Source organism: Mus caroli, unplaced genomic scaffold (genome assembly GCF_978045245.1).
Source record: "Mus caroli unplaced genomic scaffold, Mus_caroli_1 scaffold_13, whole genome shotgun sequence".
Classification (NCBI taxonomy): Eukaryota; Metazoa; Chordata; class Mammalia; order Rodentia; family Muridae; genus Mus; species Mus caroli.
Genome location: NW_028227268.1, coordinates 94,965,088 through 94,990,191, shown reverse-complemented (window position 1 = coordinate 94,990,191; position 25,104 = coordinate 94,965,088). Strand labels below are relative to the sequence as shown.

At 35.9% G+C, this 25,104-nt stretch overlaps 1 protein-coding gene across 8 annotated transcripts in view; it reads right to left on the bottom strand.

Moving 5' to 3' along the window:
* Positions 1–10,386: 10,386 nt before the first annotated feature.
* Positions 10,387–25,104, bottom strand: part of Ccdc85a (coiled-coil domain containing 85A) — a 211,560-nt gene continuing 196,842 nt past the window's right edge. For 2 of the 8 annotated variants that reach the window (XM_085829060.1, XM_021177619.2), the window contains 2 exons: positions 20,698–20,817; positions 10,387–13,616 (listed from right to left, as the gene is read on the bottom strand). In XM_085829060.1, the coding sequence (XP_085685186.1) occupies positions 13,505–13,616; positions 20,698–20,817 (232 nt within the window). In that variant the 3' untranslated portion in view covers positions 10,387–13,504. Of the gene's footprint in view, positions 13,617–17,518; positions 17,618–20,697; positions 20,818–24,082; positions 24,218–25,104 lie in introns of all 8 variants that reach the window. The other 6 variants (XM_085829061.1, XM_021177620.2, XM_021177616.3 and 3 more) reach the window with 5 other exon arrangements.

The window sequence follows — 25,104 nt, the reverse complement described above, 5'->3', positions numbered from 1 at the left end:
GCCTGTTCTTCCTGTGATCCTGGTTGTGTCAGAACTCCTCAGAATTCAGCTGTCTCTGTGATCCTGTGATTTTGCAATCCTGTGATCCTGAGATCCTGGGTGTGTCAGAGCTCTGGGTGGTCAATCTGCCTCTGTAACCCTGAGATCCTGGTGTGCCAAAGCTCCTGGGATCTTAAGATCCTGAGATCCTGTGGTTCTGGGTGAATTAGAGATCCTGGGAGTGAAGCTTCTTCTAGGTGTTGTGGGACTGGCTGCAGAGTTCCGAGCCCAAGGTCTGCTCAGGACACCAGCTCAGACTGGAAGGATCCTGTGCCACTGGTCGGGTGGAATTGCCGGGTACCCCAGTCCCACTGGTCCCAGTTACATCTGGTGTTGGAGCAGATGTTATGTCCTCCTCACCTTTGATCCTATGATCCTGGGCATGTTAGAGCACCTGGGAGTGGATCTTTCTCTGGGTGTTGTGGGACTAGCTTTGATCCTATGATCTTGGGCATGTTAGAGCTCCTGGGAGTGAGGAGATGTGGTCTTGTTGGAGGAAGTGTGTCACTGAGGTGAGTTTTGCAGTTTTGAAAGACTCAGACTATTCTCAGTGTTCTCTCTTTGACTCCTACTTATACACCAAGCTATTCTTGCTACCATGCCATTGCACCACCACCATGGATCCTAACTCTCTGAAAGTATACATCTAACTAAATGCCCTTTTCTCTAATTGCTTTGGTCATTTTTTTGTCACATCAATACAAAAGTAAGTAAGACATGTTGACTTACAAGAAAAATAGTCACAAAGGTGGGCCTAATGATGAAAGAGAAAGTAATAGAAATAGCAATTGTTCTCCAACATACACAGAGAGAGAGAGACAGAGACAGAGATAGAGACACAGAGAGACAGAGAGAGAGAGAGAGAGAAAGAGAGACAGAAACAGAGAGAGAGAGAGAGACAGAGACAGAGAGAGAGTCATAGTAATAATATATTAGGAATCCTTTTAAAGAGATATTAGAAAATGAAGAAAGCTTTACTTAGCAGTGGAAAATCAGGAAGATGTCACTAATAAAAGAAATTTCCAGAAAGGTGAAAGAACAAAGGCATCACTCTAAAAATGAAATAGCAGTTGTATCTTCTCTTAGTTTCTGTTTGCTTCTCCTTTGTTGTTGTTCTGCTGAATTTTGTGGAAGCATTTCTTAACAGATTGCCTTGCCAAACCATGACTGTATTGTTGAAGTGACCTTTTTTTTTATTTACTATACTTCAAAAAACTGTCAAAATAAAATGTTAGATGATTCTTCAATTAGAACATTTCCTTAAACCATTGAAGAAATCATAATTAAAATTACTCTCCACTGGATTCCATTATCTTTCACACTGGACTAAAATAACTTCTGCAAATAATTAGAACAACACAGTAAGTTTACACTTGCAAATGGAGTGTCAGGGCATTGAGTATTTACTTTCAGGTTCTGATATTTACTACTAGTATGTGCAGATGCTTTCATGTTTGATATCAATTCTATCACTAGGGACAGATATGATAGAAGTCTCCTCTATGGCTAATTTCTGTCCTGCAGAAGTTTCTTAACAAGAGGACTACTAATAGAAGTTGATCCCCAATGTGAAGGATCTGGTAGTGATTGCATCCTGGAGATCCATAAATTTATAATGTAGTCCTTCTATTGCATTAGAAAGCTTCTACTAACTTTATTTAACTTTAAAAAGAGAAAAGTGTACTATGTACTTTTGTGTACAATTAAAATGTATAGTTAGTATGTATAAACTACATGTTGGGACAGTATTTTCTAGTTTCTGTTTTATTTTCTATAGTTTGGAGAGTTTTTTTAATAACTTCATATAATAAGATAGAGATCTGACACAGTGAACATGGTATTTATAGAAGAGATTATAATGGAAAATAATTGTTCAGGATAATAAAAAACCTACCATGATAGCACGAGAGTTGTTTTATGTTGTCTGTTGTTTGTTGTCTAAATCTATTACTCCATGCACTTGAAGATGTTTTATAGTTGAAATTGCTTTTGTCAGAAACTACTTAAAGACCATAATAACTAAGAATTTATCTATAACATTCAGTTAGACACCTGCCACTTTTCAGATACTATGGACTCCACAGGTCAAATATACATATATGCATATACATACACATACATATATACATATGGTCTGTTGTATATGTATACAAATGAATATATGTGTACAACAATAACACCAGAGGTAGTGAAAAGAAAAGTTATTAGGATACTGGGAAAGTGGACCTGTTTAGAAATAGTTCTGTGGAGCAAATCCAACATGTGTTTTCAGGGTATGTACTAGAAGCCCAGTTCAGTAGTGTCAGGAGAGTAAACACAAATCAGCAGGGTGGTGTGATCCAGTAGAAGCAATCTGGCCTCCACCAAATTGGTACTAGTCAGCAGGGGCACCAGGAGTAGTTTTCTGATGTGCCTCAGTCAGTGAAGTGAAGATCAGCAAAAACAAAGACATGAGACCAATGAAGTATTGCAAAGCCAGCTATGCAAGCCCCCACCACTATCCAATGAGTCCTATTTATACTTCTTCCAAACAACACATGTCTTTCCACAGATCTTGCCTCAGCAAAATACTATGTGAGTCTTGTTGCAGAAAAATCTACAACCCAAAATGAGAGGATATAACCCAACCAATAATAGAGAATATGAGTCTCCTGCAGACTTTATCATACTGTCTTTCAAACAATTGATCCACACTTACATTTATTTTCCTTTCCTTTCCTTTCCTTTCCTTTCCTTTCCTTTCCTTTCCTTTCCTTTCCTTTCCTTTCCTTTCCTTTCCTTTCCTTTCCTTTCCTTTCCTTTCCTTTCCTTTCCTTTCCTTTCCTTTCCTTTCCTTTCCTTTCCTTTCCTTTCCTTTCCTTTCCTTTCCTTTCCTTTCCTTTCCTTTCCTTTCCTTTCCTTTCCCTTCCCTTCCCTTCCCTTCCTTTCCTTTCCTTTCCTTTCCTTTCCTTTCCTTTCCTTTCCATTTACCTTCACTTTCCATTTACCTTCCCTTTCCATTTTCCATTCCTTTCCATTTTCCTTGTATGTACATGCTGTGTGCATGCATGAACTTGTGTGTGTATGCATGTATGTGTGTGATCATGTACACATGTGTGCATGTGTGTGTGCTCGTGTGTGCAAGAATATGTGAATTTGTGTGTGTGTGTGTATGCTCTGTGCATGTGCCTGTGTTCATGAGATTGTGTGTGCACATGTCTATATGTGTGAGTATGTGCTCCTGCATGAGTATGTGCATGTGTGTGTATGTGTGTGTTATGCATGTTTATATGCATGTTTGCCTGTGTATGTACTAATGTAAAGGACTAAAGTTGACACTGAGTGTACACTGTGATTGCATCTATTTTTTTTGTTGTTGAAGAAAAAAAAAATGTCTCACTGAGTTTGCAGCTTGCTGACTCAGCTAATCTTAGCTAGATAGCTCCCCAAAGACTGTTCTGTCTCTCCCTCCCCAGTGCTAAGATTACAGATGGCAACCATGCCTGCCAGGGTTTTTAGTAGGGTCTGATGATTGGAGGCACATATGAACAAACATTTATTGACTGAGCCATCTCTCCAGCCTCCATGATGAGTCTTATAAAAAGATCAATGAAAGCAATGGCCCCTGGCTAAAGTACAGAAGTACATAAATAAAGGAGAGACACAAATTATTGTTATCAGAAATGCAATAGGGTCCCTAACTACTAATCCCATGGGTGTTAAATGTGATGTTAAAGAGAAAAAAGTTTTATGAATCTTTATCCACAAATTTAATAACCTAGTTAAAATGAACCAATTCCTTGAAAGACACAGTCTCATGGCAAAAGAAATAGACAAGATAAATTTTCCTGTTTATTAAAGAAATTTAGAAAATAATTTAAAATATCCTAAATCATTAATCACTCTGTTCAGAATTTTTCAGTTTCATTCTACTAAAATTTAAAGACTAAATTATATTAAATCTTCATAATATCTTCCAGAAAGCAGAAGCAGAGAAAGAATACTCACTCACTCTACGAGATGAATACTTCTCAAGCTACTGCCATAAGAACAAAGATAAATGTCTCATGAGTATATAAACATAGATATGCCTTGTAAAGTAGCAAATCAAAAGTAATCATACCTTAAAAATGGTAGAACATGACCACAATGTTACTTATTTACTCAATGTATTTACATTTAGTTCAAGACTCAAAATTTGGCTAAGTAATATATCATATAAAGAGGATAAATTAAAAATATTATATGACCATGTAACTGAGAGACCAAATTTTTGGGTTCAAACTCCATCTTAGAGAACCTGGCCTAAGTTTGAACTCAGGCTGGTATCTAGCATCAGTTTCCAAGTTATTCCCCAACAAAAACCAGAGCCTAGCTCCAGTTTCTAGGCTAACCCCAACAAGACCTGCATCTCCAGATTAATCCCCCCACCCCAACAAATCTAGCATTTCCAGGTTGATCCCCAACAGGCCTGCCCTCTGCCTACCACCCACCGATGCAGAGGGAAGCAGAAGTTAAATTTATGGTTTGACTCCCCGAACCAGACAATTAGGTTAAAGGCCGTAATAGCACTCAATTATATGCTTGTCAGGCTAGAAATACTTACCTGATGCTTGCTGCTTTCTATAAAACATTGCCCCATAGATGTTCGGAGCTCCTCTCCACCAAAACCATCTGTGTATAGGTGGTAGACTGAGCCTGAACTAGCTCAAATAAAGGACTTGATGTGATTCATTGGTTCACCTCCTATCTGGTCTTTCGGGGTTCACTAACACTTCCTTGGCACTATATGACCAGGCACACATTTGACAAAATCTAAATCTCACTCATGATGAAACTCACAACAAATTCAGAAAGCACTGTAATTCTAGTCAGAGAAATTTGTCAAGATATACAAAATCTAAATTGGAATCATGTCAGACTGTTGCTTGCCCAAATTACAGGATCTTGACAGAGAATACCCTGAAAACTGCATTGTAAAACTGTTAGAAATAATAAATTCAGGCAAGTGGCAGAATGAAAAGTCAGTACACATACAGAAAACAATCCATTATCTCATATATATGACAAAGATATCTAAATATAAGATAAAAATCCCTACCTCCTATATGAAATAAAAATATCGTGAGCTATTTAAAATATGCATCAAGAGAAAAATTTCATTTAGAGCAGCTACAAAAAATAAGATACTTAAGAATACATTTAACAAGTGAGGTGAAAGAATTCTATAATAAAAATTGGAATAGATGGAAAAAAGACATGGGGTGTCTTCCATTTATTTTTGTCTTCTGCTTTAATTTTAATGGACTGGAAGATTTCATATTGTTAAAATGCCATAACATACAAAGCAATCAATAAATTCAATCAATGAATTCAATCCTAGCAAGGTAGCAAAGTCATTCTTCACAGAATTATAAAACTGTTTCATTAAGGTGATTGTAATCTTCATATTCAGGACTCCCAAAGTAGGAAATCCTCCAGCCCTGAAATAATCCAGTCTCAGTGATTTTCTCCAATATGTTAGCTCTACTGTGTTGTTTGTTCAGGTTTTTCCCCCCTTTCCAACTGCTTCTTTAATGGAAGGTAGAATGACTGCTGGGGAAAGATATTTGTCTTTGGCAAATCCAGGAGAAAAGAGACAAAACCCTCTACCATATGGATAAAATAAAAACACTTCCCAATGAGTTGAAAGGAGACACCTTTGATCATGTTGCCACATTTGGAACAAAAATATCTGTCATGTACCAGATACTTAAGTTGGATTTTTGAACCAGTCATTAGCAGTGACAGTAAAATTACTGTTGTGATTTGAATATAATTTGTGCCTTCCAAAACTCATGTAGAAATTTAGGCATAGGGTCAGTGGGTAAGAATGCGTATTACACAAGCATGGATATCGAAGTTGTAATGCAACATCTGTACCCCCCCACCTCAAAATAAAAAGGAAAGAAAAGAAAAGAAAAGAGAAAAAAGAAAAGAAAAGAAAAGAAAAGAAAAGAAAAGAAAAGAAAAGAAAAGAAAAGAAAAGAAAAGAAAAGAAAAGAAAAGAAAAACTAGCATGGCTATGTGTTTGTCCATGACAGCAGTACTCTTTCAGGCAGAGGCAGGAGGATGTCTGGGGTTTGCTGGCCACCACCCTAGCTGTAGCCTAGGTGGGAGATCCTGTCTCAAATGGCTATGACAGTGTGATAGAGCAGGAGACTCAATGTTCTCTGTCCTCTTTGAGTGTGCACATGTGGACACTCAAATACAGGAATACAGGAATCCATAAATACATACCACCCCACCACACACGCACATGCACGGCTGCAGAGATGGCTTTAGTGGTTAGAGTCATTGATTTGTAGAGGACCAGAATTCAGTTCCCAGGAATTGTGTGGCTCACAAATACCTATAACCTCAATCTCAGGAAGACCCAAAGCCTATGATACCCCAAGGCCCTGGAATTTAGTATGCATGTGCCAAATATACCCAGTGCACATGATTAAAAATAAATCTATTTAAAAATGAGAAGAATAAAGAACACAAATTTGGTCTAGTGGAGTAGTCTTGGGGGGCAGTGCAGCCATTAAAAAGTGCTTGTGGTTCTACTGCTCCATTCCATGTCCTTGTTTTGTTGAGACTATAACAGTTACCACTAAAAAGGGTTGTTTGTCAATTCCTGATTCTTTCTTACCTGCAGTATGTACTTTTCACCTTCTAGACCAAGTCCCCAAATTAACCAAATTTCCTTATAAATTGTTCAGTTTTTAGAATTTCATTATAGCAGCAGAAATCAAAGTAAAACAATTAACAAAAATGACTCAAGAGTCCAGCATGAGACAGCCTAAAATGTAGCCCTGGGTTTGCAAATTATTTTTCTTGAGTCTGATTGGTTCTGTGGCAAAGGCTTTTCTGTCAAGCAAATACAGATTACTTAGGAAGAAGAAATAAAAGGGGACTCCATGGGAGGCAAGCCATGTATTTGGCTTCTTAATTTAAGAATACCTTTGAGTCTGGGAAAAACTGATATTAAAGGAGAAAATCAAAATTACTCTAGAGTCTTGTGTTTTATTTTTCAGAGCCTTGTTTCTGACTGACTTTGATCCTTAAAAAAAGAAAAGAAACAGATTTCTATAAAAAGTTCCTGAAATACTATATTAATCTCATTGAAATTTGGTTCCTGTCCAATCATGGTACAAAGGGGGAAGAAAAAAGAACCAAAGAAATAAAAAAACAGAGATGCTTCATGCTACTACATGATTCTGCATCCCTGATTACCATATGAATCTGTTTTCATGGAAATTATGGTGGTGTATGTTACCTGCTATTGCCTCTGCACAGAATCTAGATAGTTAAAGATTCCAAGTGTGGTTAATATACCCAATGAGACTTCACTGGAGAAAACTATTTTTCCTTTGTGGGAGGTTATAAATTAGAGATACGCAGGAGCTGGGGACTTATATTTACTTCCGTTCTTAGCATTGGAACTCTATATGACCCAGAACTGTGCAGGCCCCATGCATACAGCCACAGTCTATGCGAGGAATCATTTTATTGCTTTGTTCCTTTAGAGGAACAGTAGTATTTGTTTTTCCCCAAGGTCCATGGTCTATCTAGTCTCATGTCCTTTGCCATTTTAGAAAGTGTCAGGCATAGACCACACAACATATAATACCACAGAATAAACATTTTGTTTGTTGAGGAAGAACATGCTAAACTTCACATATCTATTACATTAGATCCCTGTTGTCATATTTATTAAGTGACCTTAGAGTAAATAGTTTTCCCTGAAGTTGTATTTGAAGGTGTGAGATTTGTATTTAATGTTGACTTGAATTCTATATGGACACTAGCTCTCTGTGTAGCTTCTTTTTTAAAATTTATTTTTTATTAGATATTTATTGACATTTCAAATGTTGTCCCTTTTCCTGGTTTCTCTCTGTAAACCCCCCATCCCCTCCCACTTCCCCTGCTTACCAACCCACCAGCACCCTCTTTCTGGGCTTAGCATTCCCCTACAATTTGGCATAGAGCCTTCACAGGACCCAGAGCCTCTCCTTCCATTGATGACCAACTAGGCCATCCGCTGCTACTTATGTAGCTGGAGCCATGAGTTGTACCAGGTGTACTCTTGGTTGGTGATTTAGTCCCTGAAAGCTCTATGGGGTACAGGTTAGTTCACATTGTTGTTCCTCCTATGGGGCTGCTAATCCCTTCAGCTCCTTGGGTCCTTTCTTTAGCTCCTTCATTGGGAACCCTGTGCTCAGTCCAATGGTGGGCTGCAAGGATCTACCTCTGTATTTGTTAGGCACTGGTGGAGCATCTCCAGAGACAGCTGTGATAGGCTTCTGTCAGTAAGCACTTGTTGGTATCCACAAAGGTGTCTGGGTTTGGTGATTGTTTATGGGATGGATCCTCAGGTCGGGCAGTCTTTGGATGGTTATTCCTTCAGCCTCTGCTCCACACATTGCCTCTGTAACTCCTTCCAAGTATATTTTGTTCCCCATTCTAAGACGGATTGAAGTATCCAATCTTTGGTCTTCCTTCTTCTTGCATTTCATGTGGTTTGAGAATTGTATCTTGGGTATGCAGAGCTTCTGGGCTAATATCCACTTATCAGTGAGTGCATACCATGTGTGTTCTTTTGTGACTGGGTTACCTCACTCAGGATGATATTGTCCAGAGCTATCTATTTGCCTAAGAATTTCATGAAATCATTTTTTTAAGAGCTGAGAGGTATTCCATTGTGTAAATGTACCACATTTTCTGTATCCATTCCTCTGTTGAGGGACATTCCTCTGAGTTCTTTCCAGCTTCTGGCTATTATAAATAAGTCTGGTATGACCATTGTGGAGCATGTGTCCTTATTACAAGTTGGAACATCTTCTGGGTATATGCCCAGGAGAGGAATTGCTAGATCTTCCGGTAGTACCATGTCCAATATTCTGAGGAACCGCCAGACTGATTTGCAGAGTGGTTGTAACAGCTTGCAATCCCACCAACAATGGAGGAGTGTCCCTCTTTCTCCGAATTCTTGCCAGCATCTGCTGTCACCCGAATTTTTGATCTTAGCCATTCTGACTGATGTGAGCTGGAATCTCAGGGTTATTTTTATTTGCATTTCCCTGATGACTAAGGATGTTGAACATTTCTTTAGGTGCTTCTCGGCCATTCGGTATTCTGCAGTTGAGAATTCTTTGTTTTTCTCTGTTCCCCATTTTTAATAGGGTTATTTGATTTTCTGGAGTCCATCTTCTTGAGTTCTTTATATATATTGGATACTAGTCCCCTGATTTAGGATTGGATCTGCACCCAGGACCTGTCAAAGGCCACCAACAGATTAGGAGATAATCCTTTTTGCATGCTGTAGTCCCAGGGTAGCAGAAGCCATGTTTCTTTGCTGCTGTTTCAGGCTTCTGATTACCAGGTCTAGGATTATCCCAGTCATTCCTCAGCTTTTATTTTGGTTCTTCCTTGGAGAAGAGGAAATGAGGATTGGATATCTCTGTTCAATCATATTGAATCTCAAAATTAATTTGTTTTGTTGATTTTTTTTTTTTTTTTTAGATAGAGTCACATTGAGTTCATGGCTGACCTTTAGCCAACAGAGATCTGCCTGCATCTACCTCTGGATTGCTGAGGTTAAATGCATGAACTACCACAATTGGTACCAAATTAATTCTTTTAAATGAAGCCCTCAAGTTCTTTTATTTGGTGGATGTTCTTTACTGCATTTTATATGTCATCATAGTTAACTGTTCCCTCCAATAGGGAGTCATTGATAATGTATGTTTGGTTAAGTATTAAATTCTGTCTTAGTCTGTGTATTTGTTATACAAATTGATAGTTGAGTTCCCTGGGGTTTAGGAAACATAGAGTTCTTTTTAATATGAAGGAAACAGTGGGAAAATCTTCTATACCAGGACTTCAGACCTGAGTCTGAGAGATGCATTCCTACCCAAGTTGCTATAATATGAGAAGCTGAGAACTCCATTTTTTTCTTTACTTTAGACTACTGTTATTTGTCTGACCCAATGAGGGCATGTTTATAACTAGAAATCTAAATGACTGGCTATTGTCCCTTAATCCAGGATTGTATAATGCCCCATATTAAATTCTTCCTTCTTCACAACATCTTTCTTTGTGAATAATAGCTTCAATCATGGATACTGTGTTGTAAATTCATTCCTTATTTGCATCAATTTGTGTGTTATAGGAATTAGTACTAATCTCTGGGTTATGGAGCATATGGTTTCATCTGCTTGTAGTGAGATCATGAATTTATTAAAATCGCTTTTAAACCATTTTAATAGGTCTGAACAAAAGAGGCCATAATGATTCTGCTTTTGTGAAATAAGATATTTATTATCATAAGTATTTTTAGAGACATCTACAATTTAGAATTAAATAATAGTGGAGATTTTTAGATTAAAATAATAATAATAATATTCATATATAAGAATCAAAACAGAGTCTCTTGTTAATATAAGGCAGTTACCATAAAATGTAAGGCTTGTAAGTTGGGTGATATATAAAAGCAGAATGTGATAGTATATAATTGTGATTTGGCCAATATGATAATTCTTCTCTAATTGAGACAATATTTGTCAATCCTCCCAACCATGCAAAAATATCTCCCTCATCTGAAGATGAACCATAAGAAATTGTTGTTTTATAGACAAAGGAGACCATGTGCATCAGTTACTTATTGTTCAGAATAAGGTGCTGCCTTAGATATGGTGGAGAAGTTTTGATTCTTTAGAAATCAGCATGTGATTTCTTCATAGTTGTTTTGATCTTGTTGGTGATCTACTTTGATAAGCTAGCTTAAAGGTACTTTCATAGGAATAAATGCCAAGATTTGCTAGTTTTATCATTAGATGGAGAGAAGATGTAGCAGCAGGAAATTTGCTACATCATACAGAGTCTGAGAATTAATGGAAGGCATTAGGGGTAGGTTGTTTCAGATCAAGTGAAATAGATGTCTAAGACAATCTTATCTTAGGTGTCAAAAATAAAGGAAGCTTCTCCCAAGACCTGAGATATTATTCATCCTTGTATGTCTTGAGAATCCCAAAGAACCATGGTTGGCTAGCCCAAAATTGTATGGCAGTGGTAGGCATCACTAAATATTCACTGAACTAAGGGGATATCATACCAATTAAACTCTTGGAATGTGACATGAGCTGACAAATTCCTACAGAGCTTTAAGCATGTGTTAAAAATGAGAAAGGCAGTCATTAAAAGTTAGATTGTGACAGTCTATCAGCATCATGGCAGTTAAAAGTACTGTCAAGACATGTAAATTAGGCTTTGTTGCAGGAATGATTAGATAGTAAATTTATTCAAATGATCCCATAGGAAACAGTTACTCATGGGATCAATGTATGCCATTACTTAAAATTGGGATAATGCTCAGCATAGGAAGCTTCATTTTACCATCTTATTAGCAACTTCTAAGAAGTCTTATGTGCTACTATAAATTTTCCCACAAATACATAAAATAATGCTGATTGTTTCAAAACTAGTTTAGTATTTCTATTCTAAGAATAAGTTTAAGAAATGAGAATTTTATTAAGAAATTTCAACTGTCCCTAAATCATACTCCTGGAGGCTGTAATAGAAAATGGTATAAATTAAGATGTCTCTGACTATTAAGTCCTTCATAAGCATATTTTTAATATGCCTTTTTGCATGTCTTTTATTTTGATCTATATTACTATTGGTATTATAATCACACAAGGGATGATATTCAGTAACTATTAGAAATTTATTCTGTTAAGGAAGAACATTTCAAAACAGACAAAAATACTGTGAGATTAAATAATTTATTACTGTTGCTAAGATGAACACATATACTTAATACTCAATTTTATGTGGAACTTTAAAAAAATAGTTTTGATACAGTATCAAAATTTGCACAAGTATTTTGTCAAAAGACCAACGTCCTTTGTATCGCTACTGCAGGATCTACTGCAAGCACAAAAATTTGTTTAAATATCTTCAGACTGTAGGAATACAACAATTGAAGGATGTTCCTGTGTGAGAAAGTATGTGTGTGTGTGTGTGTGTGTGTAACAATTTTCTCTTAAACACTAAAACTGTAGCAGTTTAAAGGAAGAGTCTTAAATTATAACTCAGTAATGATAATTAGAAAGATCATTTTATGTTAAATGAACCCATAAATATTTTCAGAAGATAGAGGGCAGTTTTGAAAGTCACAATTAGGCATTTTTACTCTGGCAAATTTCTTCTCATTCTCCTGCCAATGTTCATTAATAAGTTATATAATAAGACCATTTCATTTATAGACAATGAAGAATATTGACTGTGAATCAAATCATAAGTTTAGAAGCTATCCAGGAATTGTTGCATCCCTACGTTATAATCTTAAACTATGGTAAAAACAGCATTCTGTCACAGGCCTCTTGAACATTCATACAAGAAACGATCATTAAATTTAGGTAAACACAAAATATCATAGCATTTCCAGTACACACATTCTAATATTATACATCTATACCACTAGGCAGAAAACTAGCAAAGCTGGCACACATCTCAAGCAATCTGAAAAGAGTATTTAGCCTCAATAATGGACATGCGTTAGCTTCCTAAGACTTTAGATAGCTGCAGTGATATGCAAAGAAAGCGTCTGTTTCCTAGGGCAGTGCAAGACTTTAAATTTTACATAAAGTTTATTAAGTATACAGCATGTCTAGAAACTAAGTTGTAGAAATAGACAATGTCACAGCTTGAAACTCCTAGAAAAATTAATTATGTTTGTTTCCTTGTTAGTTGACATTGGTAAGTTGAATATATATGAAGGGTTGTATGGTCCAAAGACATGCCTTTATAAACAACTCATCAAAATTAAATTATTTATTTTGACCAAATGAAAATAAATGATACTCTCTGCTAAGCATTTTAAAAATTCCTTCTACCTTTCTAGCTGGTAAAATATTTTTGTGTTATTTTTTAGCACCTCAGAATTCAAATGATAAAACCAAATGTTATCTTGCATCCAACTAAATTTGCATCAGGAAGCAATCTTTCCTCAACTGCTATATATATGAGGGAGCTTCCCAATCCAGGTTGTATGCTCAAAAATACTTTTTCATGTCTTCCACACAGTAGAAAGCTCCTACCATTAGATATAATGAACCACCTCTACCAAAGCCACAGGGACTCTACTGGACTCATCCAACCATGCAGATTACCCAATATGCCAATCATGGTTGTGAAGAGTCAAAAACATTTCAGCTTTCATGAAATTAATACTTTCATTAATACTAAAACGATTTTCCAAAGCTACCTTGAGACTGCTATGAACACTAAAGTTGAGACTTATAGCACATATTAGCTGTATGGGAGAAGGTACACTAAAGGATTTAGAAGGGAGATATGAGCAATGTACAATCACTCCATGTGATGTCATGAGTTTTATTTTGTAGAAACTGAATTTCTTCTTTGTCTTCTTTTTCTGCTGTCTCTAGTAGTGATGATGTCATGTTTGAAGGCAGTGCTTTTCACATAGGCCCTTTGTACTGGTTTCCTGACAAATGTTGCCTAATTCCAGGACAGGAGCCTGCAGCATCTCCAAGTTTCCTCCACACAACCTTAAAAAAAAAGAGGTGAGTAAATTAGATGTTATCTTGCAGAAACAGATGTGAGTTTCAGGGAAGACTATGAGAGGTTCAAAGATGGGTACAAAGACGAGACAGACTCTCCACATGGGTGTGTTGAAACACAAAGTAAAGCATGATAGTGACAACTTTGTGATGGTGACAACTTCTGAAACCCAAGAACTTATCAGCAGCTAGGGTGCTATACTTTACTCCAGCAACCAGGGCTAGTATTTTAAAAAGACATAACATCTCACCCTAGCTATCTGAGTGGTCCTCAGCCCCGATTTAACAGTAATCACCACATGCAGAAATTCTGAGGATGCTGGCAGAAAGGAGGCAGCAGTATCTGTATATTTAATTAAAGTTCCCAAAGTAATTTCCATGTGCATTTAGAATCAAGACCCCTTGGTTAAAAGAGCAAACTGGCTTCTATAACATACAGCTACAACAAGAGATGCAATGTCTAATTCATTTAGAAAAGTCAGTTTGTATTCTTGAGCCACATAAATTCTAATCTAATCTTAGTTTCCTAATTTTTGCAGTGTGGGATATGTTGTCATCACACAACTCTGCTAATGAGCTACTAAAGAATTCTTTCATTTCTAGAAGAGAAAAAACATAAACATAGGGCTAAGGAAATTCAGAAATTATTGAAATAAGATCAAGAATAACATGAGTATAAAACTATAGAAGTCACCCAAAATGCTAATATTCAAGCACTAACTAGAATAAATACATGCATGTCCATACACAGTAGAACCACCTAACTGCCCTAGACTATTCACTATGAGCACATTGTTAGATTGATGAATTTCACAAAACAGTGTTCTAACATGAACACAAAAACAGTTTGTTCATTAGTAATTGAGAGACTATTTCTTTTTATTTTGCATCTAGTGGGAAGTAAATTCACCAGGGACATGCACTACCTATGATTCAAAGACTACTATGATTCAAAGACAGCCCTGCTTTTCTTCATTTCCAAGACAATGAAACTAAGACATCACCACTACATGGACAATATCCTATTACACTCAAACGGAATTTTAGTTATGTCCTTTAAATACCAGGAATAGAATTTTATAGCAATGGATAGCTTCAGCTCTATACAAGAAGTCAAGAAAGTCTCAAATGATACCATGTGTTTCCCATTTCTTGCCCACAGATATAACCAATTCTACCAAGAATGCTTTTAATGTCTGGTTTTGAAGCAAAGGATATATCTGAAGACCATAGAATGACTGCGGCTATTTTAAAAAAAAAACCTGGTTATTGTAATTAAACAGTGGAACTCGTGGTCAGCTACTGAATTGTGGAACACAAGGGGCCAATCCCAGTATTACAGTGAGGAAAAAGGAAACTCCTGCTGAAGTCAGAACTCTGAACTAAAGGAGGGATAATGACACTAGGGATAATACATAAATAAAAAGCAGAAATCTATGCACAAGAGTGTAATTGAGATCATCAAGTATTTCAACTGCCATTTGGAGATTCAGAAAAACCTTAAATGACAAGGGAACTGAAAATGATGTTTATGATTCTCAGAGGGCAGTATATTCATCCTTAGAAGAGAACCAACAAACCATTCATTAGGCAATGTGACAGTCTATGGATAACAGTCTTTTTGGTAAGTTGATGTTACCTGCTTATATCCTGGAGGAATATCAGAAACTGACAAAATGTTCATTACCTTGAGTTCTTGCAGAGCCTTATGAAGCTTATCATGCCACATATAACTCTGTAACATTATAAAAGTTTATAGATATTCAAATAAGGAGTATTTTTAATCTTTGTTACCTTCCAGGAAAATTATTTATTAAACTGCCTTATAATCTGCTCTCTTACTCTCCACCCTGCAATGTCTTCTTGAATTTATTCTCTAGTCTTTCCTGTGTACTTTTGATGGTTGTATAATTTATAATGGTGCCACAGGTACTATTTTATGTAATTTCCAAATCAATTTTAAAACTAAGTAATAAGGTTTGGTTTCCATTTTCCTTTTAAATTATGGGGATCAAAACCAAACATTGACAGGAAAAAGATACCCTATAGGAAATTTAAGAAGAAATAAGAAGGGTGGGCTTAGGGTTTCCTTCTTGTATAGTTAAAAGACCACAAGTATATAGTATCCTTCTAAAACAAACAAAAAGATCAACAAAAAATTAACGGTGATTCCCCAAGGCATATTCAGAAAGTTTTTCAGAAGGAAGGAAGAGAAGGGAAGGGGCATGAGAGCAAAAGCCAATCTTGTATTAAGCAAAATAAAATAATAAAAAAGGTATTATCTATAAGACACAGTGCTTTTCTTCATTATGATTAGAGGTAGGAATATCTGGTCTTCAAAGGAAACCTGATTAATACATTGACTTCACTAATGAGTTTGAGCACATAACTTCATTTCTGGGTCTTAGTTCCTTCAAACATGCACTGAAGGCTGATTGTTTTGACTAAGGTGTCACACCCAAGTCACCTGTAACTGATGTTAAAGGCATAAATCCAATTAAAGAGCTCCACACATTCCTAGTGAGCACCAGAGGATGACTCCCTGCTTCTCTCCCAGTACTATAGTTCATATCAACTGAATTTTATTTGTTTTTGTTGTTGTTGTTGTTGTTCTTTTGAGACAGGGCTTGTCAGTATAGCCCTGGCTGTCCTGGAACTCACTTTGTAGACCAGGCTGGCCTCCATCCCTCCCAAGTGCTGGGATTAAAGGCGTACGCTGCCACCACCACCGTTTTTGTTTTTTTTTTTTTTGAATTTTATTTGTTTTGATAGCCAGTAGATTAGAAGCAACAGGAATCTTAGTCTTATAAATCAAAGCTATGCATTTATCTAATGTAAATAATCAAATAGAAAGATCTTAAATGCATGTTGAAAAGCTACAATGAGTAGACATTAGTGCATGGAGAAAATGATATGTAAAACCATGACCAATTAAAATCAAAGAACAGATGTTTAGCAATGAAAGGTGCTTGGAAAGAGCAGCCACAACACATGTAAGCAAGAGGTTTGGAAATTATCATCCCAGCATATATAAAATGCCCATGGGACTTAAAGATCATTTACTGGATTCCAGAAACATCTTGAAATGGTGAATCATAGGTCTGAGAATATACAGGATTGATAAATATAAAGATAAAGGGAATTCCTATACAAGTTTTCCATTCTGTGATATAAACATAAAATATGAGATGAAAACACAATATAACAATACAAATTCAATTCAAACTAGGGCCTAGCCATGACTTCTTGGATTTAACAAATGCACTGCTCTATCTTTATCCATTTAGCTCTTTAAAGTGGCATGGCTGTTTTCTTGTTTAAACAATGTCAATCAATAATCACATTTATATGTTTTTAACTGATTTATCTGATTTCCAGGATAGATTTCTATTCATCTATACCATTGGTACACCTATCTATGCAATGTCTAAGTTTGAGTTGTCTCATGAAAGGTAAAGACAATACTTAGTATGATATGATGGGTGTACCATGTAAATATTAGGTAGCAAAGTAATGGATATCTGGGATTGTTCATTGTAAGTTTTCATTCTTTTTATAATGTCTTAAATTCAATATTTAAAAATGTTTATATGTCTTTCTGGAATGCAGAACTGTCTGATCATTTCTGATCATATCCAGGGCTTTTCATGTACCAGGCAACCACTAACTATATCACCAATCCCTCTGATCTTGGTGGGTTTTAGCATTACTATGAGAATATCTTTGTAATAAAACAAACTGAAAATAAATACAAGGACAATTGTTTTATTTTCATGAAAAATATGTAAAGATATTTGGTCTTCAATTTCAAAGTAGACATTCTTAAAAGAATAACTAAGCTGCGATGAGGCTTCCAACACAGAATACACAGTAAAGCACATCAAACTTACATTGCACATTTCTCTGACTACAGCTTTTTCTGTCTCACTAAGGTCATGGCCATACTCTTTACCCTGCTGACGATCTATAGTTTCCTCAACATCCAAGACCTGGATTCATTGAAAAAGAAAAGCAAATTTCACATGGGAAAAAAATCTGTTAGTTTATGATAATACCATCAAGGACCTCCACTTTTTCAAATCTTAAGATTTCTCCATGTTTGCATATCAGAATGGATTCATATACGGCAAAATCTTTTAAGTAGTTAGTTGTTCTGAATCCTGGAAGGAATTACATTATTTTTTTTCATTCAAAGCAATTATATCACTAATACTCAATAATTCACTAATGTCTAAAATAATTGGAAACAGCTAACTTGGTCACTAAAATATTTAATAGTGTGAACCATTTTGAATACAATCAATAATTCCTGGTCCAATACAACAGTGAATATAATTTATTATATTCCAAATGGTCTGAGTGCTATGTATACAAGGCTTACATAAAAGATGGTTACATAAGAATAAGCCTGTGAAGTATGCAAATGGGGACTTCTGAGTTCACAGTTTTCACCTTGACTAGCCTAAAAAACAGATGTGGGGATGGATCTTGAAAAGAATACAGAACTCTTAAAATGAAAATATTCAAACAACACTTCAAATATTTTTCATTTGAGCAAAGTGTGTTTAACTGTTTTTTAGACAACTTTGTTGCCCTATGTTTCTCCTTTTCTAAATTGTCCCAAAATTAGTTAAATATTTTTATTGCTTTTAAAATGTGAACATTTTTGTAGTAACAGTCTATAGAACAGAAGGGTGCTATTTATCACTGTTGTAGTGGTTTGAAAGCCAAAGCACTGATGTATCATAAAACCAAATTCTTATCTTGAGTATCCACACTAAGTTGTGACTTACTAAATAGCTTGTTCTATTGTTGCCATAGTCAGGGAGGTGACCTGTAAGGGTGTGTCCCAATAATTAGCACCAATGAATAGTTAGGGTCTCCATTTCAAGTTCATAATCACAGACTAAGTTCAATAGTCTTATTCAAAAAACTTATCCTCATTATTACCATAACCAATCTTTTCTTTAAAGCCTTGATACTAGCTAGCTTCATAATCAGTCTTTACATAGTGAGAAAAAAATGCTGACTCTTAAGTCATTGAAAATTTTAAAATGTTCTTGAATGTCTGCCTACAAATTTGATTTGTAATGCACCTCAGAACACTGTCTAGTCCAAATCAGTTAATATATACTAAATTAAGTTTCAATTTATAGCAACCATGAATTTTGGAGCCAGAAAATTACGGTACCATTGAAACAGACCAGTTTCTCTGCTGATTTACATTTTCCCCATAAAGCAAAGCAAGCCCAGCATTCATTAAACCATTAAATTTTTTGGTTTTTGTTTTCAAATGCATCAAAAGGGAGAAACAGAACCATTTTTCTCTGGCCGCATAATCTGGCCACCATTATGAAAAATGTTTGTTGTGCATAATTCTCCAGACACAGGACGTCCTAGTAGCAAGCACATTTGATATTTTAGAACTTGTAAAGATGTCTGCCTGCTGAAGTCTCATCACCTGCCCACCAAGGAAACTAATGTTCTCTCCTGATAACACATACTCTCCTTCTCCTGAGACAACATTTTTCATGTAAATTAGAGAAAAATTTCATAGAAAACCAAGGGTCTCTTTCTGACCATACTGTACTTTGAGGCTATGTTCAGAGCTGAACTGAGAAATTAGAAATTTTCCCTGTGGCCCATTATGTGCATTGGATTCAATGTCACATTTGACATTCAACAAAGCAGTAGGGTGAAATGGCTTTCAAATAGTTTGAGTAGTAAGGCAAGGTGGTGCTTTCAGATTTTGTGCAAAAGCTAAACTGTTACAAAATTGAAGCTGATCTATGGATTCTTTTCCAATTCTAGAATGCTTTCAGAAGGTCAGTGCCTGACTCATGCTAAAGATCAACCAAATACTACTTCAGAGATGAAAAGCACTTATCACTAAATGAGCCAGCACCTGCCAGAGACAGGACCGGTCCCTGAATGCTTGCTGTAGCTTTACACCAACTCCTCTCAGTTGCTGGTTACATATTTTCCTAATATTGGAAAGATCAAGTGCACTGCCAATGGTCAACAGCATGGCTCCCTTGACTGTTCTCATCTTCAGTACATGTTTAAAGAATGCAAGTTCACTTTTCTATTAGCAAGAGTAAACTAGACTGAAAGTTAATCTCCTGTTCAAATTAAATCACAAAAATCAAAGTGTTTCCTTGAGGCTCTCATAAGTACATCTGCATACCATGAACACTTTAGACAGTATGGTGCACCCCAAAATGGGCATCTTCAGTCTGACAGTAAGTCAGAAAGTGAAATAATTTAAGTCACAAAACTTATATGCCAAAGTTGACCTTGAGCCCTCTACTTGCATTATGGCTCAGAAAGGGTTGATAAAAATCTCTTCAAATCATAAACCTATCTAAAGAACAGTATTTCAAACTTAGAGATTATTTCAAGTTTTAAGGTTATTTTTATTGCCTGTATAAGTTATCAGTTTCTACTTTTAGATAAACATTTAAAGTATTTATTACTAATTTTAGTTATAATAGTTATTAATTTTATTTACTAGAAATATCATTAGTTAATGCAATAATGCATTTTTGCCCAGAATTTCATTATGTCACCATAAAATCTTAAGTAAAATCCAAAACTAGAGACCATTTTTTTTTCTACTATGCCTATAGAGAAACACTAACTGCAATTTGAAGACTTAAGTAGAAGACAAAGTAGATTGGAGTTTATTTCATTACTCACTGAATAATCATGTAATAACTTCAATAGCCTTCCTTACTTTGATAATCTTACTAGTGCTGTACATTGGGGACATCTACCCAATAACATTTCACATATAAAAGCTGTAACATCTTTCACATGGGTATGCATGCACAGCACACTTTAATCAATGCAGATAGAAATGAATCACAGTACTCAAACAAAGTAACAAAAAGAGATTGGACCTTAAACACTCAAGCCCAGTGTTAGTTCACAAATTAAAATCAGAGATTAAAAAGTTACACCAGCAAAGGGGTTAAAAATAAAGTATGTATGGTTATAGCAAGACTGAGAACTTCCAGACTACAGCAAACAGACCACGACACAACCGAGGTTCCGGAAAAATGGTTACCTTAAGAGAATGTACCACAGGTTCAGGCTGCTGAGAAGGTGTGGTATGTCCACTGAAGCTAGCTGGAGAGTTGAGTGAACTGTTATTCCCATCAGCCCCTGATGACAACCTAAAAGAACCCTTAGTAGAAAATCAACAACTTTGTTATTAAAACAAAAGTCGTTCATACCTATATAGGTGCCATTAAACATTCAATCCCACCATCAAATAAACAATATCCATTTTGTCTAACTTTTTTCTACTATTGCCCCCTCAATTTTCTTAGCCTGTCTTAAGCCAGTCTCAATCTATTCATAAGTATACACTTGCTACTTAAGCAATAAGAAAACAAGAGCTATTACCATAAATGCCTGGATTCCATCACCAATTTACTAAAGAGTACAATACCCCCAAGAAATGGCCACTGAGAACATTTTGGGAATAATTTTTGAAACCTAAAGACCTGAAGAGCAATGAATTCATGAGTCACTCTGCAGCTGGTTAAACATGTTTACTCAGCAGGTCAAATGTCATATCCCATATGTCTTAGAAAAACACTAACACATCACACTGTTGCATTGGAGAAATGCTGTCTCTTATTAAAAAACAAAACAAAACAAAAAACCTTTGTTAGGTTTAGTACCTATAATAATGGAACATTTTAAAAAGAGATTTAACTAAATTCACATTTCCTTGAGCGGTATTCATTCATTAACCTCCTTTAAAATGAAAACCAAAATAGATATGATCTACATATTTGTTAATCAATGATTCTTTAGCTCAGTAGGCGAAAAATAGTTAATAAAACTTGTGCTCGTCACAGTCATCTCAGGTATCTGCAGTTTTTCTGAATATTGATTGAGGAAAGACTAATGGATCTATAGAGAAAAGGGAGCCACAATTGTCTCTTAGGAAAATAGCAAGGGGAATTTTCCAAGGCTGGATTTTGTAGAATATTTCATTCTGAAGAAACCTGAGGAATTTTAATTTCTGCCCATCAGCAAAACTACAGATTTGGTCACATCTAATAGAGTCATCAGTAATCTACTTGATCGGTGCTATTAACATAATCTGAGTAGTAGGCATTAGGATTCATAAAGGGAGAGATAATGATATTTTGGGACATTCAGTTACAACAGTTACAGGAGATCATCGATAGTGTACACTTTTAGGGAGGGGAGGTTGCCCCTCCTAGCAGCAATTACTAGAGATCATTTATATGGCTGTATACACCCAATGTTATTCACTCTGAATTTAACAACCCCTAACATTTGGAATATTATGCAACTTCTTTTGTTGCTGTTTCTTTCTATAGCCTTCAAAAGACTATGGTTTCCTCCTGGCAAGCCTATGAAGGAAAGATGTATTATGTTACAAGAACTGTGCAATCTAACACCTCTTGCTTGCCACCTGAATTGACCACTAGCAAGAGAAAGAAATCCAATGAGATATTCTTATAGTCTTTAGCCTCTTTCCTTGATTGCTACAAAGTCTTACATTAAAAGCAGGAGATGAAATAGCCTGACAAATATAAATCCCCCAAATCCACTTGAAAATTCAATGATTAAGTTTGCTTTTTCTTAGTTTGTAAGTTAAATCAGACCTAATAACACTAATATGAATAATAACAAGGGAACTGTCTGCAATTTAATGAGAGTTGGAAAACAGACCTTTGCAGCCTCTAAATTTTATACAGTTTTTATCTTTAGATTAAATGATTCCAAAAAGATGAGTGACAAGGAAACTCTTCTCCGCTGAGTGACACTGTTCCTCTGCAGCTATCTCCCCTGCTGGTACTACACTAGGACCTCCTTCAGCAAATCTTGCTGCGGGTGGGGGTTATGTATTCAGTTCACCTCCATTTAGAACAGTGCATTACTGTGCCATTTTTCCTTCTGTTTGGTGATACAACACACAAAACCATAAACACTCCTGTTGTGGGTGATTATCCTGACATTTCCTTCCCTCAAGGCCCCTTTTATGAAAAGTTTATCTCTAAATCTTCTCTTCACATGTTTAACTAAAAGGCAGACACATCAGTAATAGCATGATTTTCTTGGACAGGAAACCTCTACTTTTAAAAACATTTTGGATTGACCAAGATTTTAAATTCAACATTAAACTTTCCTTGAACCTAATGACCTGAGTCAACTGGCATTGTTTAAACATAGGAAGATTCCTGTGCTGATCATAGCTACTAAGAAATAAGTAAATGCTTTTATTAGTTTCCTTTAAAAGTGATATTAATAAGGTTTCACTTGGAGTATTGATTAGGGGATAATGTATCTTTCAAAACCTTGACTTTAAATTAGTTTTGAGATCCATAGACTATCAACCAGAAAGATCAAGATGAACTCTCTCTCTCTCTCTCTCTCTCTCTCTCTCTCTCTCTCTCTCTCTCTCCCTCTCCCTCTCCCTCTCCCTCTCCCTCTCCCTCTCCCTCTCCCTCTCCCTTCTCTCTCCCTCCCTCACACACACATACACACAACAAACACTCTCTCTCTCTCTCTCTCTCACTCACTCTTCCTCTGCCTTTATCACTTTCTTGATCTTCTCTCCCAAATATTAGATAGATAGATAGATAGATAGATAGATAGATAGATAGATAGATAGATGATAGATAGATTCATATATAATATTTTGGGAGGATCAAAAGTAACCAAATTCTTGGTAAAATTTAACACCAAGTATACTAAATAGTTTTCTGGCTTGTAACAATAGAATCCAGCATCACACTCTGCCTCATGTAACACATTAGAAGTTCAGCTTTCTAAATGCTTATGAGGATATTTGGAGAAGGACCTAGGTTCATTCAGTATGTACACTCAGTTGACTTATCCATTTTGACTAAACTAGTTTTTAATGTGTTACTGAGTAGAATTCGGTACACCAAATAATATTAACTGTTTCTCAGAGCTTTTTTCTAAGATTAAGGCCTTTCATTTAAATTATACTAGGCTGGCTCAGAAGACAAGGAATTTAATCATAGAAAACCTTTATAAAATTGGAACTATGATTCCCATCTTGAGTTGTTTGTGTTCAAGTCACATATGAAGACCTGCTGCAAATATATATGATACACAAAAATATCCAGACACCTGTCAGTGGGTAAGGGATATATTTCTAGGCTACCCTGATGCACCTGGACTTTACACTTTTTTCCTGGGGGTACTTTGGCCCTCTTCTATAGTTAGGCTTGCTCAAACTTGAAATGTAGGCCAGAATAAACTAAACAACTAGTAAGAGATGAAGGATTCCAGTCCACAATTGCCCTCCCACCCCCTTCCTCCATGTACACAGACTTAGAATTTATGCCCCCCCTTCCCAACTATAGTATGTCCTCTAGCAACAGAGGCTATCTGGTTATATACAAGCAAATTCAGACATCTGGCTCATCTTCACTCACCGGGAGAGATGGCAGGCATCGTCCTATTCCTCGGCACCCTTGCCACCACTGCAAGACCCGCCGGGCTCTGGGCCCCCAGCCTTTCTCCATATTTGAGCTGTTTCTAGTTGGAGGTTGACTTCTATTCTGGGTAGCCTTATATTTGGAACAATATGGTACAATCACTCAGAAAAATACTGTTTCCCAAGACTCAAGAAAGCAGACAGAATAAGAAGCTTAATGAGATGAACCACAATGACCACAATGGCAAGCTATAACATGCACCTGTAGTTAGGAGAAAATCCAAAATAACAGTCAGAAGTCTATGTGGGACCTCACAGTGATGTCTCTTACATTATAATAACTGCAACATCAAGCTACCAAAATGAGATATTAAAAGGGAAATTAAAGATAAACACTTGAAGATACATGATGTCATTTCATGGATTTTACCTATTAGGGACTAAATTATCACAGATCTTCCAGATATATAAACTGTGGAATATCTAAACTTGACATAAATAATTAGTAATATAATTTGAAGCAATAGGTACTTTTTATAAAGGAACCAAATTGAAGATTTAAATGATAATTCTCAACAAAATGGTTGCATTGTGAAAATTATAAACTCCTAAGAGATTATCGTCACATTAAAATAACGTTTATACTCTATTTTTAATAATTTACTCAGTATTCAAATTTGTATACTCATTGGTAGTAGAGATAATATAAATGAATAAAAAATAAAATTACAAAAGTAATTTCCCTGAAACTTTAGCTTTGAACTATAACCTATCTGTTTAATGCTATTAAAATATGAGAAGCAAAATAATCTTATTTGAATAAGGTATCAGTTTTATTCCTAAGGCTACTATGTACCAAAGCAAAAGAACCAAACAAACTATCACACACTCCCACACAATAGCCAATAATCCCAGTGTGAAAATGTGCAGGTTATTTCTGAGAGATCAAAACTGAGAATAAAATTCTTTAGTAATCTTTTTCTGGGATGAAGTTTGAGCCTTCCTTATCCACTATCTATT